The following is a 17,907-nucleotide window of genomic DNA, read 5'->3' on the forward strand; positions in this document are numbered from 1 at the left end:
GTGGTTAAGTATGGAGAGGAAATGAGACGATCTTTGGACGAGGGTAAACGAGAGGTCACAGACGCACGACCAGGCGCCCCATACAAAACATGTGTCATTAGAGGGACCGAAGCGAGTTTTACAAAACTCTCAAACTGTGTCCTTTCAAGCATATCAATAAGAGAAAATATGTTGATGTATTGCGTCATTGGTAGTTGTTTGTGAAAACCAGTTGACAAGATGTGATGTAATTAAATACGGTTCTACTCTTACAAAAAAATGGATTCGTCTCTATTTATTTAATATTGTGCTTATCAACCTACATTCTTTTAACTGTATGTAAAAAAAAAAATGAAAAAGAAACAAAAACAGAACACCCTTTAAATAGTAGTAGTAAGATGAATATGGACACACAATCAACTTCCATTTAATGAGCTAATTCATATGGTTGGCATCTTCTGGTGAAGAGAAGTGGTTCAAGTCCTAGGAGGAATCCGACAGGACCCTTGGTGTCTGGCAGCGTATGCGTCACCCAGATCGCGACGATCAGTGGTGGCGTTTGAAGAGGTTAGAGCAGGCAATCATTGGGCAGTGTAGGACGGAACGTCGCTGTGGAGAGAGCGTCGAAACAGTGTATCATATCTTGTACGAGTGTCCCCAGCTCCGAGAGCTAAGGGGGGACGTGTCTAGACAGTCACTCGACTTGTATGGTAGCTACGAGGCATTACGCCGAACGGCCCAGTTTCTTGCCAGAGCACTACGGGAGGATTGAGTCCTTCCTGCTCTGTTCCCAATTGGAGTTCATCTCAGGTGAAGACAGACCTATAAGGTCGCAAGATCTATAAAGGGTATTTTACTTTTTTACTTTACTTTAAAAAGCGAACTCCAATGATTATCAACGACAATACACTCTAACAAAGCTTATTCAAACGTCTTGTAATATTTCTTTAACGTACAAATATTTACGGCTTATTGCATCCATGCAGACATCTAGAAATCATCCAAACGAACCTTTTTGGATAGGCGTAGGGCGTAGCGTAATAATCTTTTCTTTTGAATTAACGTCTGTAATTTATAAGATAAGAAGGCCTAAAAATAAGCGTGAATGAAGAAAAATATAACAAATCCTAAAACAAAAACAAAGCTTATCTTAAGAGGAAGAACTCTGACCTTAAAACTATATCTACCAATAATGTACAAGCTATTTCCCTTATTCGACATCAAACAAATTAATTAGTTACCAGTAATTAATTGACTAATTGAGAATTTTTGTTTATTGATTCATGTTTTCGTAAGTACTATAAATAATTGTTTATTTTTATTTAGTATCAACTTGATCGGAGAATGCGTGAGGGAGAAATAGAGTTAATAACTATGAAAGGGGACTAAACCCAACAAATTTAGCCACATCTGTGAATACTGAAGTATTAGTTTCCCTTTTGCTATTAAACCAGTAATTAATTGTCTAAATGGTTACTTTTTAAAATTGATTCATGTCTTGTCTATGTCAATGAATAATTGTGCGAAGTTTCTGCTTGATTCAAGAATGGGTGTGGAAGAAAATAACCTTTACACACCTTTTACCAGACAGACAAAGTGAGTTGATATAAGCTTTGTAAAAAATATGCTCTCTCTCTGTTCCATACTACATTCTTACAGCTTCGTATTGCGCATTATGTTGACAAAAAGAGTCAAACAGCTTAGTCGAAACCCCGTGTACAATAACTTTTATGACACAGCTAGGCCATTCCATTCACTTACTTGCAGACGATATCAAACCTGCCGTAACCCAATCAACAGACACACAGGCAGCGTCAGTCTCATTCCATGGCGATTCGGCCTCTACCATTTGTAAGCATTGAGTTGCAGAAGGCCTAATATAGACTCGGCAATAACATGGGGCGCAATAGTATGGAGCCCAATGTTCGATCCAGTTGAATTTAAATATATACGACCTAATCGCCCACGTGATCCCTTTTCACTGTTACATTATTAGGTCCACCTTTGTGTGGAATAGATCATAACGCTCTGGGTCGACCGGTGCGCCTTTGTCCACGGAGCAGTCTTAACTGTCAGTGAAAGTCCCAGTGCTAGAAACGGAGAGTACAGCTGGGAACTATTGACTAGGGGGGGAACTTTTCAACAAATTAATACCAACTTTAATAAAGAAGGGGAAGATATATGGACAAAAAGGGTGGGGCGTTTAGTTAAAGGGGGGGGAATCGAGGGGTGTGGACTTCATTCATACATTGTATTGGGAAGGATTTTTTTTTAATATACCGTAGTTGCCCTGAAGGCGTGTGTGTGATTTTTAGACTTGGTGAAGCACGCACGTTTTCTGATCCGTCCTAACCTGATATTTGAAGTTAATCAATGACTTTACTCTGCCCTCCCCACCCCACCCCCGCACCGCTCTGGTTATGAAGGCTATGTTAAATCAGTTCCGTGTTAGTTTGTGCTAGTTTTATTTTGTTACCTTAAGGTGTGTGTACACAGAGAGAGAGAGAGAGAGAAAGAAAGAAAGAGAGAGAGAGAGAGAAAGAGAGAGAGAGAAAGAAGGAGAGAGAGAAAAAGGAAAGAGAGAAAGCGAGCGGGGGGGGTGATATATATTGGTGGAAAATAGTAATTGCAATAAAAAAGGCAAAGCTCTGTGTCGCTCATGTCAACTAATATTAGCTCGTCGTGTTCTTTCTGTTCCTCAAATCTTCTTACTTGACTATTTATTTATTTTTGAAAATGTTGCTTTTCCTCTGTTAACGAGGGTGTCAGATGGCCAGCACAACGACCAACCGCTTTTACTTTTCCCCAACTAATGTCAGGTACCCATTAGAGCTGGGTGGACTCAGAGACGACCTAAGGATCCCGAAATTAAAATTACCAGGATTCGAATCCGGGACATCCCAGTTCGTAAGACAAGGGCTTTACCACTCAGCCACCCTAATCGCAATAATGAATACAAATCACAAATCTCTTTATTATTATAGATTGAGCTATTCCTTTTATAACAGGTGGCCATTATGATCTTTTCTTTTTTGTCCAGATTTTTCTTAAAAATTAAGCTTATTTGAACTTTATGAACAAATATCCCTAAAAAGATCTAATTGATATACACATACATACATATACACATACATACATATATACATACATACATATACACATACATACATATACACATACATACATATATACATACATACATATACACATACATACATATACACATACATATATACATACAAGGATGAGACCAATTCCTGTGGAGCAGTCTATATATTTCTTTGTCTTTGGTCGTAACTGTCATGTCTACACCGGATGCACCAAAGGCTAGTTATTGTTATCCGCCATAGATAAACATCTCCCATAGAGTATTTGTAAATATAACGTCTTTTTGCCTTATCCTCGTATATGTAACATGTATGCTTTATTAACATTTTGTTTGAAATGTGAAGGCCCACTTTACAGGCCTGGGTGACCGCACAGTCTTACATTGCCCGTACATCCGGCCCTGTGGGTGACCGCACAGTCTTACATTGCCCGTACATCCGGCCCTGTGTACAGTCTTTACTTGTATTTACTTTATAGTCAAATATATGGAGGCTTCTTTCATCTAGATAGTACCATCAATACACCTCCGTTTGTTGACACATGGTCCTTGTTCAAGTAACTGTCCCCGTTACAGTTTAATTGTTTAGCCTGTATATTCCAGGTCAGGAGACTTAGCTGAGAACATATCTTCACCCCCTGATGCACTGTAACGGTACCCCTCCTGTTATATAGAGGCCCAAGATTGTAATTTACCTGTAGAACTACAGTAGGGCGGTGTAGAGACTAGTAGGTGTCAATGTTTAGCTGTGCAATACAAGTGACAGCTAGACAAGTGTTTAGGACGTCGTCACACGAGCGGTGTTGCACTGTCGCGCTACTGTGCAAATGTACTCAAACAGTAGATGTAATATCTTACACTAAACTGCTGATCAGAATCTTCGTTATAACTTTTCTGCATCAATTATCTCTTAAAAAAAAAAAAAAACTTCCCGAGCCTGAAATGAAATTAAAACATTCGCTATTACAAACTTTTTTTTTCCTTTTTGAAAGTAGACCTTTCAGACGTTGCTATTTATGGACAGATGATGTAAAGGTCATCTGTTTCTGTTGCCCACGGTTAACGAAGGTGTCACGTGGCCAGCACAACGGTCAACCGCGTTAACTTTCACCAACCAAATGTCAGGTACCCATTCGAGTATGGTGGACTCAGGGGCAACCAAAAATTCCCAATATTCAAAATCACAGTCTTCAAAACTGAGACCCCCCCCCCCCCCCCTTTCGGCTCGGAAGACAAAACACTTTACCACTTAACCATCACATTTATCGGGTTTTCCCGTTACTTATTTGTCTACGTCGAATCAGGCAAGGGAAATCCCCAATTGTGAAAAGCCCTAATAGTAGAGATGTTTAACAAAATAACTCAGCAAAAAAAAAAAAAGACATTCTATACTATCATTGAATTGTCTTTGTTGGAGTCTTGAAACAGAGTTATCGAAACTGAGCGTAATGAACTGTACAGAGGTGTAAGGTAACAAAACAACTCCTAGACACTCTTAATATAAGTGTATGTTTTTGAAGGAATGGTCTTTGTTTCAACTAGATATAGATCTTTGTTACTTCTGTAATTGGGGGCACCTTCAGCTGGATCAATCATTGTTGAGACTTTATTTATTTATTCGTGACCGAGACTTATTCCAGTGGTGCCATCTTGTAAGAGAATAGCCCAGAACCAAACTGAACAGTTCCTTTTCATTTCTACTTGACAGAAAAGGTTAAAATTCTTTTTTTTTTAACAGACCAATTTAAATTTGTGAGAAAATTTTCATATTCGGATCTTTTCAGGTCACTAATTTCTCCTATCGTCTGCTAATTTAAAGAGGCTGTTTACTTTGCCCTCCAGATACTAAAGACCATTCCAATCGAAGCTGTTTCACAATTTGAGAATCTCTTCTTGGGATTAAGGAGCCATTGGGTCGTAACGTCAGCATGAATCCGAAAGAAAGGCCTCATTGAGGCGTTGTTCATCCATGCGTGCTGTGCTCGGACGCCAGGATTGTGTCTGGTGTTCCCACACTCCTCCAGACGTTGAAATATGTTTTATGTGTGTGTGTGTGTGTTAAGTTTCTCAAAGCAGACTTGGGAGAGGGGGGGGGGAGGTAACATTCTTTCATGAAGCTGTTAATTTGTTGTGCTCTATTATGTTGACTCTCTTCTCCGCCATTGCTTTTCTGACCTAAAGCGCCATTAGATTGGCGGCAGAAAGAAGCATTGATGTGCGAGCTCTTCAATAATAGAACTTAATAGAAGGTTATGCCAGGGGGGCCGGGGTATGTATGTTGTGTCGCCTCTACACTATATTGAATTTAAAAGAGGAAAAATAAACTGGCCCAAAACTCAGGAGCGAATTTTGATTGCAAAATGTGTGTCGTCAGATTGAGGCGGCTATGCGGTTTCCACAACTGCCTTGTAAAGGATACCGTCAGATGTAGGGATTGGTATAAAGTGAAGATACAATAAACAGGCAAATATATATTCGTGCCGGACCAAGTAAAAAGCATGTATGTATATGCATGTTTATTATGTTATCTATACAGTCGTTCACCCCAGCTTTAAGTACATCTCTTCTATAAAAGTGGGCAATGAATCTTTGTGGTGCAATATTGTTTATCCAGTTATAGTTTGATATCTCAATTAGCTATTGAAACAAACGTTTATGTTGTTTGTTTTTTTTGTATCAGTATTGGATCTTAGAATTAAAAAAAAAAACCAACAAAATAAGTTCTCTTTGAGCTGTATATAATATAAAATTTACTCAGTAATTTTTATCACACACACACACACACACACACTAAATTGTATTTCTTTCCTTCTGGACGCTTAGTTTATTAAGGGAGACAATTTCAGTTCTGTAATGTCTTTATTGTGTGTGTATGCGTGTGCTGTTGAGTAGTTCAAAAAAATTCCTTTTTTTTTTCCATTTCAAACATTATTAGATTATAAGCCCTTTAGACTTAAAATCAAAATACTTTACATTGAAACAGACACCAATCATCTCATATGGACATATTTCTTGACTACTGGAAACAGCACTATGTTTAACTTCCATGCAAATTATTCACACCGATTACCACGACTGTTTCATCATATACAACTATACTTTACATAAAAATACCTTCGTGGCATTAATAACACATCATTCATCTATTTATATATCTTTTCCAGACGATCATTAAGGTATTTATATACACTTTATTCGTCCTATGATGATCTTTGGTGTATAAAGCTAAGGTACGATTCGCTTAAGGTTTCTGTGATACAAACTCAGCCATAAGAAATGACCAATGGACATTTAATTACGAATTCAGTTATTCAAGTTATTACTTTATCGCTATAAGTTTTGTGTGGCCTGTCTCTCCGCCTGTCCGTCCGTCCGTCCCATTCAGATTTCAGAAACTAGAAGAGAAAATGGGGAGGTTGGAATGGGAGGGGGAGTATGTACATAAGCAGATCCTTCATCATTTTCTTCTTCGATTTCTTTTTTTCTCTCTCTCTCTCTTTCTCTTTCAATTATCCACTTCTCTCTTTCTCTCTAATTTATCTTCTTTTCTGTCTCCTACCTTTTTTTCTTTCTGCTCCTTATTCCTTCTCTTTGTTCCTCTATACTCTCTTTGTTCGTATTTCATTTGTTACCTTTCACGCGATGATATGTGCAAGGATGTTTATTCTTCATTTGTTTTAAATTTGAATGAAATTTATAATTCAATAAACTTTTCAATATGATTAGGTGCTTCACGTGTCCACGTGGATGTGAATTTGAAATGAAATACAATCAGAACATATTTTTAATTATCTGTCCTTGTAAAGACATGCTTTGAGAGAAGCTGTGTTATTGATAACTATTTAACAATGCAAAATGTGACTTGTGCGAACATATTCTTAAACCGTGTGCTCGGAGATTTCTAAACCGTTCATAGTTAGACATGGAGAAGTTTAGGTTTCGTAAGAAAGAAACCTTACAGTCCGACGTCGAGCTACAGCAGCAGCTGCCGGCTCAACGTCATCTTCAGAAGGATCCACCCCCCTACCCTGGCAAGAAAATACTTCCTGGCTATCCTGCCAAGCAGCAGGACAGCCATCCTGCGATTCAACAACAGGCCGGCTACCTTTCAAATCAAAATCAGGCTGGGTACCCTGCAAATCAGCCACATGTTGGTTACTCTGCACATACGACACAGGTTAGCCACCCTGCGAATCAGCAAAAGACTGGCTACTCGGCAGATCAACCACAGCCCAGCCATCTTGCCAAACATCTAGGGCAAGGAGGTGACTATCAGAGCATGCAGCTGAGACCAGAACCAAACGGCTACCAAACAATGCAGCTGCATCCCCACGCGTACTCGACGGATCAGAAGAGGATAAAGCAGCACACCAACTGGAGTGGCGTACTTCAAGACTTATTTGGTCTCGGTAAGCACAGGGCTTTTCTTATCTAAATAATACGTTGAATAGGGCACAAGCTGAATGGTGAGAACTGCATCCACTGGGCTATTGCCGGCCCAGCAAGAGGGGCTGGGTAACATTGTGGTGCTGACAGCGCCCTGTTAAACCTAGGGATTAGCCAGGGATTAGCCAGTGTTTTCCCTGTATATTAGTTCTATGCAGAATGTATGTGTTACTCGAACCATTTTCACGTGAGATTCTCCAAACATTTAAGCTAATAGATTAATATGATAAACACATCTAGCTGGGCGATCTTTTCCTTGAATCTATCGTAGTGAACGTTGGTGGTATCGCAGACTCAGATAAAGTATAAAAGAAAAGCAAAAACATATTGAACTGATTATTCAAAGCATCCATTTTTATTTACAAATACATCTTTTTTTTTTCTTAAATGGTTGAAGAAAGCAGATGATAAAAATGTTTCAAGATGATGATCTATGATTCCGCTAGTTGGTTAACATGCATGACTAGATGCATGACTCGTAGGACATAATCATCTTCTTTTTTGAAGTAACGTCTGTATTATATGTTCATTATATTCTCAATGGTTATTGCTTTGTAGTAACTTAAGAAACAAATAACCTTGGACTATAAAATAACTTAGGTAGAATAAAAGTGATGTGATCAGACTTTTAAATTGTCGCGTTTAGATATTTTCCCTAAGCATACTTTTCCATTAAATACTAGATAAAATAGTTTCAAGTCTTGGAGATATTAGATTTCGAAATGCGCCAGAAAACAAACTTTGTCATTGAGTTGATATTTAGCACCTCGGCAATTTTTAAACTGTTACATAAGTCAATGCTCCGCTATAAAAATACCAATTTACTAAATATATTAAAAAATTAATATACTTTTAAAATATATCTTGAGTACAATTTTAAAAAGTCGTCTTAATTAATTTTTTTAAAAATAAAATCTCTTAAATACTGGGTCAAATTGAATCAGTCTCATCTGCATGTACATAATAAAACTCAGAATTTCAACTTTCGGCTTATATTTCTTAGCCAATAAATGGAACTTGATATAATTTCATTCCAATAATACTGTTTTCCTGCCTAACACCTCGCTTGACGTCAGTTGCTAAAAAAAAGCTATAATGACGTCAAAAATAAGTTTTTCTTTGAGACACAATTGCAATGATTTTCTGCATGGTTAAAATGGGGGCGGGGGGGGGGGCAAGGGTAGCGATTTCCCTCTCATAGTTTGACGTAAAAAAATCCTATACGTTTCAGAGACACTCTGATATAGGTTTTAAAAAACAAACACACACATACTTTAATCTCAGCGCATTGAGTTTGATACACACACCGAGATACAAAAGGTTTACAGTGCTGAGGCCTGTATCCCAAAGTACTAAAACTTTTTTTTTCCTTATATTTTTGTGTACAATATTTTCCTCACAATATAAAATGATGGCATGCCAGACGATGACACTTTTGAACTATTGAGCTATAGTAGCTATTATAGCTTTATGGTTCAACTGAGTCATTAGGCATTCCTCATAGCTCTGTTCTCGCATGTCTTCACTCCAGTATGCACTTCTAGTCTTTAGACATCAGCTCGTTTACTGAACATAGTAATAGATCAACGTAGTACACACATTTACTGCTAACTTAACTGTTTTTATCTCACAATATGTTTTTTAAATCTTAAATCCAAATTAGCCTCTTGTTGTCTCTGTTGAACTTTCTTAAGTGAAACTTGAGTTGACATCTTGAGTCTCTCATGTTACATGTCACAGTCATCACGCATTTGTGCAACTCGACACAGAGACTAACCGTCACAACAAAGGGCCAGTTTACTGCCTGTCAGTTCCTATGTTTAGCCTTGGCCACTGGGTGTCATAACCAGTTTTGTCCTTATCGCTCGCTACGTGTCACAGCTGGGACGCAGAGACGGCGCACCGGGTCTCTTGTTATTTGAGTTTCCATGTTATATACAGAATATATGCATACACTCAGTGGGGCTCAAAGTCCTCTTAGGTGGATGTTAATCCTCGTGCGCATGTAGCTGAGGGGAAAGGAAGGTTTAAAGAGGACCACAGCCCTTACCACTGTTTGTTTCCATCGAAGTGAAACTATTGTATTAAAGATCTATATAAGTTTTTTTTTTTTTTTTTGGGGGGGGGAGTTAATATAGGGAAAAAAACTATAAAAAAAACACACCACTTTTTCTTATTTATTAAAATCTCCATCCTCACCCTCACTCACTAGGGCACCCAAGCAACTTACACAACTTGTTTATGTGACTTCGTAAAAATAATGACGGACAATAAACACTCCCTTTTAGCCTTCACTAAATATATGCAAAGAAAAAATCCTAGCCTAAAGGATCCCAGTTCTTGTACACTGGACGATATTCTAGTGAGCTCACAACTTACATACTTCGCACATATCGGACACACTATACACATACATTTATGCAGTTTTTTAAAAGAATAGTTTTGTTACTGATCATCCCTTTCCATCCATCTCAGAGGCGCTTCAGTCCATGAAGGGCTCTGGTCTGCTTCATCACATCCATTCAGATCTCGGGTTTTTCATCCCCATGCCCTACTTCTGTATCGTCAATCCATCGTATTCGTGTTTCCTACATCCCTTTCACTGTATAGTTTTTATCGAGGTACATACAGGATCTCTACGCTCCTGATGTATAGAATGAAAACAAAAGTTTTGAAATTTATTTAATTGGAAGATTATCAATAGCATAAGTGTAGCCAACCAAGGCTAACGAGCCCCCCCCCCCCTTGTCCAAAGCTTACTGGTTTAGGCGCCAGTTGTGCGCCTTCGTCCCTTCTCCTTTCCGTGGTAACGGTTCTGCCAGGCTCAGTATCTGAACCACACGTGAAGGCCAGGAGTTGGACTGGTTGTCAGAGGCTATTTGAGACGCATGCCATCGGAAGCATTTTATAGATAACTAGTCGACCGGCGGCGTAGCATATGCCGCTATTTTGCAGGGCCGGCCTTAGGCCACTGCAACCTATGCGTCCGCAGTGTGCCCCGCACTTTCATAGGACCCGCGCTAATTCTAGGTGTATACATTATTAATTAAACCATTTTGTAACTTATAAAAAATTTCCCGTGGCCTCCTGATTTACCACAAGCTCCTGGAAATCTCCTGAAATTGCAAAATGAACGAAATGTCCTGGAAATATCCGGAAATTATTAAAATCTTTTGAAAACTTATACAAATCTCCTGAAATATATAGAAAAAAATTGTCTTTTTGGGGTGTCATTCAATATGGAAAACGCCAATCCTACGCTCGATATAAAAAAAAACGGTATTATGCAATATCCGTAATTGTGGAATCTGGTCAAAGATAGATTGAAACATTTGGTAATTCTTGCTATTGAGCGTGATCTATGTAGAAAATAGAATTCTTATGAAATACTGAATGACTTCGATACACACAGGGCTCGTAAAGTAATTCTGTACGTAGTAAAGAATGAATAAAATGCAAAGACGAATTTATTTTCTAATACAATTTCTTAAATTTCACTTATTATCCGTATCCCTACCCAAACTGGGCCCTGTTAAATGCGTTTCGCATTATGCCCCACAATGGTTAAGATTGGCCCTGCTATTTAGTGACGGGTGAATACTACTTGTTCTTCCCACCCTCTTTTTTTTCACCTCTAAAAATACTTGGGGTAACTCTAGTCCGTCCGACTTGCAGAAATAAAAGAGTGATATTTCCATTACTTGGTGTCCAAACTCTTAAGCCATGAAGATAATTATTATAATATATATATATATATATACATATATATATATATATATATACATATATATACATATATATATATACATATATATATATACATATATATATATATACATATATACATATATATATATATATACATATATACATATATATATATATATATATATACATATCTATACATATATACATATATATATATTCTTATATGCATATAAATATAGATAGATAGATAGATGATGGGCTTAAGACCATTACCACTTTCGGCGTTAAAAGGAAAGGGGGGGGGGTGTTATTAATTCCAATAGGAGTTCGCGTGAAAAAATGTTATAAAACATTGCGATGGCACATATTTATAAATTCATAAAAACTGACTACGTCTTAGATATAAGGTTTCGATGGAATACGTTTTAATCCAGACCGGGCCCCTCACACTGACTGGATTATCTACCTTTAAAGTACTTATAATAATACTTGGTTTATGACTCACGGTTTGATCGCGTTTTTTCTTTGTCAGTTAATTCCCCTGGGATAGCGTCAAAAAAATTGTAGACTTACGTACTAAGGGAGATAAGAACGTCACGCAGCAAAATTGTTTTTAAACAAAGCGGTGAGGGAACTTAATATCCTCTTATTAAATAAAGGCAAAGGGGGGCTTCTAAAAGGGGGGGGGGGTAAGAAATAACTGATCAGGTGTGTTGTCTTCTCTGGAACCGTTAACTTAATTTGAGTGACACGTTTGCGTGCTGTCGTCTGCTATTACAGAGGAACTAGACCGAGGCGTCTTGGTTCTGGAACTTGTATGGGGAGAGAGTCTGATAAAGTTAAAATGTTTCAGTTTAGGCTCTAGTTTATTTGGCTACCTCTATCTATCTATCTATCTATCTATCTATCTATCTATCTATCTATCTATCCCTTTGGGGGGAGGGGGTATGGCCTTAATTGTGCCGATGTGCCAAAAACCCAAAATATCAAATACCGTTCAGAGAGAGAGAGAATGTGTGAGAGAAAGAGAAGAAGAGAAAGGGAGGGAGAGCGATAGAGGAAAAGGGAAAGCGTTTGTATGAGGGGGAAGGGAGAAAAAGAGTGATTGTGAATGTGTCTGTGAGAGAGAGAGAGAAATTGAGAGAGCGACAGAGACTGAAAGACAGGAGATCGGGGATTGATCTTAAAAAACACATTTCCTTTTTTTTTTAATTTTCGAATCTTTATAGATACGAAACATCAGATATTCTCAATAATGAAGTCAAATCCATAAATAATAAAAGTTTTTTGGTGTATTCGGTGTAAGAATTCGAACTATTGATAAATTATCGATGTTTAAAAACATTTTATAATATTTGGTATGTGTCTATGTGCACTTTTTACCACTGTAAAATCCAATTTCTGAGCTCATTTACTTTTAAATTGGCAACATGATCTTTCCATGTTTCGTCCTTGACATTGTTTATGAGTCTATGTCAACATCTCTCCCAATGTTCCTCTTTTCATTTCTTTTTTTTTTAACGTTGTTTTCTTAAGGTCCCATTCTATCACCACCACATTTCTCCGTATCTTTTTCTTCTCTGTTTCTTTCTTTGTGTATTTTATTGTTTAAAGAACGTAAACCAGATCTTTACAACTCAAACAAAGAGAAGAAAAAGGCACAGTGTGTTAAAATTATAATGTGAACAGTTCCAATCAGATTGATTATTTAAAAAGGTGTCATCTTTGTGTAGCTACAGTGTCAGCCACACGTCTTCGAGGCAAAAAAAAAAAATCAGCTTTTCTTTCTCTCCCTCATTTTCTCTATCTATCTCGCATTCTCTCTCACTCTCATTTTTCTCTCTTTTTCTCTCATTCTCTTTCTCTTATATTCTCTTTCTCTTTATTTCTCGTGCATTCTGTCTTTTATTCACTCTTTTTCTCTCTCTTTCCCTCTCTATGTCTCTTTCCGTCTCTCTCTCTAATTCTCTTTCTCTTTCACTCTTTTTCTCTTTCTCATATTTACTCTCTCCTTCTTTTTCTCGTATTTCTCTCTCTTTTTCTTTCTGTGCCTCTCTCTCTCTCTCTCTCTCTAAGCTGATAAGGGATTAAGATTTCTTTGTCCACAAGATGGAAAGGTGAACAGAGTGAAGTAGATGTGGAGTGGCCCTAATGAAAGTTTTACTCTGTTATTACGCAGAGAGGTTTGCGAGTTGACAGTCAACAGCAGGGCCGACTCTCGAGTCCTAAGTTGTCTGCCAGCGCACCGATAGTACATTTGGCTGATTATAGAGCTGGAGAGATTTCTTTTCAGCCACACAGACTACTTCAGATGCTCTCAGACAAACTGGCAATACTGGAAACAGTTCATGTGCTATGCATGTGTATACCGTGATGGATTCTTTTCACATGGGTATATTTTAAGTATTTTATTCCCCTCCTTTCTCTATATACTTCCTGAACCCCAACCCATACCGACCTACTTAGTAAACAAAAAATAAAGGTACCATTTTCAAACCTTGCGATCTTTGGAGGAAGATAATTTATAGCTCACCTGTTTCTATGAGCGACGTTTAACGGGTGTGTCATGTGGCTAGCACAATGACCGACCGTCCTTAGTTCCCAATATTTGTCAGGTATCCATAAGGGCTGGCATTAACAATTGCGGGCCCCTTTGTGAAACAGATTGCGCGGGGCCCGATCTGGGTAGGGATAAACATAATTTCAAAATGAAGATTTTGTATTAGAAAATACATTCGTCATTGCAATACAGTTTTTTATTAAATGAAAGCTGACAATACCATACGATTGACACCCAAAATTGACAATTTGTCTTTTTTTTTTGCAGATTTATATGAGTTTTCATGAGATTTTAATAATTTCAGATGTCCAGAACTTTTTCGTATATTTTGCAATTTCAGGAGTATCTTAGCTTTTGTATGTAACCATTTTGAAACTTGGCTAGAACAGCATTATGTGAAGTCATCCTAAAATACTTACCTCATTGCTTAGACCTGTTAAAATCTATGACTTGTTGTACTAAGTGTGAAATGAGATCCATAAATGTGTTGAGTTTTAAGAAGTCTTTTTAATCTGTCATAAGGCCGTCAAATAGAATGGCAGTTTAAACATACGACAGACCATAAAGCGCTTTGTTCGTAAAATATCGCTAAAGAGCTGCACAAAATGTCGTGTTGTTTATTAAGTAGGCAGACTTCTTCGAATTGAAATGTCAGAAAAGGCGACGAAGTGCTTTAAAAAAGTTCTGCCATTCTCTTTCATCCCTTTACAATTACTTTAAAGTGCCATTGAATCTATTGACGAGCCAAGTGTTTGTGTAAGTTTTTCTAAGTTCTTTGGACCAGTCTCGAGCGAGTATCTCCGAGAGCAGCTATTCGAGGCAATATTTTTGTGCGCCCTCTTGAGTTGAGCCTGTTTAATAGGGTTTTGTAAATAAACCAAGAACGGAAAAGTACATAAACCTAGAACTAACGAGAACTTTCGTATTCATTTTGACGTTTCAGTTTGTTCTAGGCAGTAATGACTCTGGGATGCTGGTTAGAAATTAGAGAGCTGACGGTGAGCGTTCCTTATGGGATATTTTAAATAGTAATTTAAATTAAAAATGAATTAAATTATACACCAAAAGGTTTACTATGGTTAAAAAAAAGTATAAAGTAGGCCTACCCCTTTAAAACCTTGTCAACCCTATCTGTTTCTGTGGCCGACGGTTAACAAGGGTGTTATGTGGACAGCTCAACGACCTAACACCTTTAATTTCCTCAACTTATGAGTTGGGTGGACTCATGTGCTTCCTAAAAATCACAGTCGTATACCCCAAGGCCCCTTGGTTTGGTAGCTCAGGTTTTGCGCAGATTAAAATGGTAAAAAAACGTACGACCCAAAAGATGGCGTGTTAAGGTTATTGGATATGTAGAACTACGGACAAATGGAAACCACATGCTGCCCTTAAATCGAAGTTTAAAGATATAAAATTAGTTGTAAAAATAAAAATACCCCTTTCAGACTTTGCGAGCTATCTGGGCTAATGTATCATATAAGATAATTAAGAATGATGTAAAGCCAATCTGTTTCTATCATATTCTATGGCCGATTTAGGATGTGTCATGTGGCCAGCACAACTGCCAACCATCATTGCTTCCCCCAACTTATGTCCAGTCCTTAAAGTCGCGAAGTTCAAAACCTCAGTTTTCACCAGGATTCGAACCCGAGACCCTCTCGATTCGGACGCCAAGCGCGTTACCAGCCCTATTACAAATTAGAGAAAGATTTATTTATTTATTGTTATAGGATAAAAGTTTTTTTAAAGATTTATGTCTTGAAGTTCTTGGAGTTTTCCATGGGCTGAAGAGTGCCCTTTAGGTACGTGTCAATCTTATTGTCCGAAATTTATTGATACTAAACAGGCGAGTTTCTCATACACGAGTTTGTCATTCGAGAATTCAAGACTTTGGCTGGCCAACAGGAACTCTCTATTCTTAGAAGTAAGGAAAGCTAATATGACTTTGGCATACTTTGAGACATGGTTACACAGGGTGCCGTAGAGAAAACACTTAAGACAGATTCGTCCCAGGACATACTTGCTAGCAATCCTTTTGGTGTGAAACGACCAGTCAAGATACACTTATTAGGACATCGACCATGACGAGTGGAGAACTTTGATTGCTCGCACCGTGAAAACACACACGCGAGTCAAGTCAAGGATCAGGTTGTGATAACTAAACATTCACAGAATTTGATTTTACAGGTTTCTGCTATTTTTGTTTTCGCTTTCATTTCCTTACTTTCTCTCTCTCTCTCTCTCTCTCTCTCTCTCTCTCTCTCTAGATCACAAGGTTTGAATGGGAAACTTTACGTTCTTTACTTTTGATACATTGATAGCTATTGCAGAATGGGATGGGCTTTTAAGATAAAGAGTAACTGTATGTGTCCTTCTGTCTTTGTTCGTTTGTATGCAGAAATTAATTTAAAAAAAAATAGAAAGTTTAATTTCATAGTGAAAGAGAAACAGTGGAATGAAGCATTGAATGTGAAAGTAAGCAGTGACAGTAAAAGTAGCCTAACTGAAACAGTCATATTAAAGTAGTCTAACTGAAGCAGTCATATTAAAGTAGAAAAATGAGGCAGTTATATTGAAGAAGTCGAACTGAAGCAGTCAAATTGAAGTAATCAAAGTGAATTAGTCAGACTGACGTAGTCAAACTGAATCAGTCAAATTGACGTAAGCAATAGTGAAATAGTCAAACAAAAGCAGTCAAACTGAAGTAGTCAAACTGAAGCAGTCAAATTGAAGTAGTCAAACTGAAGCAGTCAAATTGAAGTAAGCAATAGTAAAATAGTCAAACTGAAGCAGTGAAATTGAAGTAGTCAAAGTAAAGCAGTCAAATTGAAGTAGTCAAACTGAAGCAGTCAAATTAAAGCAGTCAAAGTGAAGCAGTCAAATTGAAGTAGTCAAAGTGAAGCAGTCAAATTAAAGCAGTCAAGTGAAGCAGTCAAATTGAAGCAGTTAAATTGAAGCAGTCAAATTGAAGCAATCAAAGTGAAGCAGTCAAAAGAAGCAGTCAAAGTGAAGCAGTCAAAGTGAAGCAGTCAAATTGAAGTAGTCAAACTGAAGCAGTCAAATTGAAGCAGTTAAATTGAAGCAGTCAAATTGAAGTAGTCAAAGTGAAGCAGTTAAATTGAAGCATTCAAATTGAAGCAGTCAAAGTGAAGCAGTTAAATTGAAGTAGTCAAAGTGAAGCAGTTAAATTGAAGCAGTCAAATTGAAGTAGTCAAAGTGAAGCAGTTAAATTGAAGCAGTCAAATTGAAGCAATCAAAGTGAAGCAGTCAAAAGAAGCAGTCAAAGTGAAGCAGTCAAAGTGAAGCAGTCAAATTGAAGTAGTCAAACTGAAGCAGTCAAATTGAAGCAGTTAAATTGAAGCAGTCAAATTGAAGTAGTCAAAGTGAAGCAGTTAAATTGAAGCATTCAAATTGAAGCAGTCAAAGTGAAGCAGTTAAATTGAAGTAGTCAAAGTGAAGCAGTTAAATTGAAGCAGTCAAATTGAAGTAGTCAAAGTGAAGCAGTTAAATTGAAGCAGTCAAATTGAAGCAGTCAAAGTGAAGCAGTTAAATTGAAGTAGTCAAAGTGAAGCAGTTAAATTGAAGCAGTCAAAGTGAAGCAGTCAAACTGAAGCAGTTAAAGTGAAGCAGTCAAAGTGAAGCAGTCAAACTGAAGCAGTCAAAGTGAAGCAGTCAAATTAAAGTAGTCAAAGTGAAGCAGTCAAATTGAAGCAGTTAAATTGAAGCAGTCAAAGTGAAGCAGTCAAACTGAAGCAGTTAAATTGAAGCAGTCAAACTGAAGCAGTCAAAGTGAAGCAGTCAAAGTGAAGCAGTCAAATTAAAGTAGTCAAAGTGAAGCAGTTATGGTATAGTTGAACATCGTATGTGTAAGTTGCTTACGTCACAAATGTTGTCATTAGCTAAAAAAAAAAAAGGTGAGAACGAGGCTTATGGGAGTAGCTATGTTTTAAAGTTAGACTCTCTTTACTTTAGCTTCCCCCCCCCCCTTCCCTTTTTCCCCCCAGACCCCCTTTCCAAATCTTGACATTCCTTAGCAGACGAGTTGAGCAGACGACATAGGAATGTAAAGACTTTTGAAATCAACTGTGTTTAGTTTTTTTTTGTTTTT

General features: G+C 37.6%; 1 protein-coding gene across 7 annotated transcripts in view; it reads left to right on the top strand.

Annotated features, from left to right (window-relative positions):
- LOC106054815 (F-box/LRR-repeat protein 7-like) overlaps nucleotides 1–17,907 on the top strand; it is a 111,576-nt gene that overhangs the window by 68,779 nt on the left and 24,890 nt on the right. For 2 of the 7 annotated variants that reach the window (XM_013210851.2, XM_013210850.2), the window contains exon 2: nucleotides 6,812–7,494. The exons of the other annotated variants lie outside the window; for them this stretch is intronic. In XM_013210851.2, the coding sequence (XP_013066305.2) occupies nucleotides 7,008–7,494 (487 nt within the window). In that variant the 5' untranslated portion in view covers nucleotides 6,812–7,007. The remainder of the gene's footprint in view (nucleotides 1–6,811; nucleotides 7,495–17,907) is intronic. 7 annotated transcript variants of the gene reach the window in all.

This window comes from Biomphalaria glabrata, chromosome 11, assembly GCF_947242115.1.
Source record: "Biomphalaria glabrata chromosome 11, xgBioGlab47.1, whole genome shotgun sequence".
NCBI classification, from domain to species: Eukaryota; Metazoa; Mollusca; class Gastropoda; family Planorbidae; genus Biomphalaria; species Biomphalaria glabrata.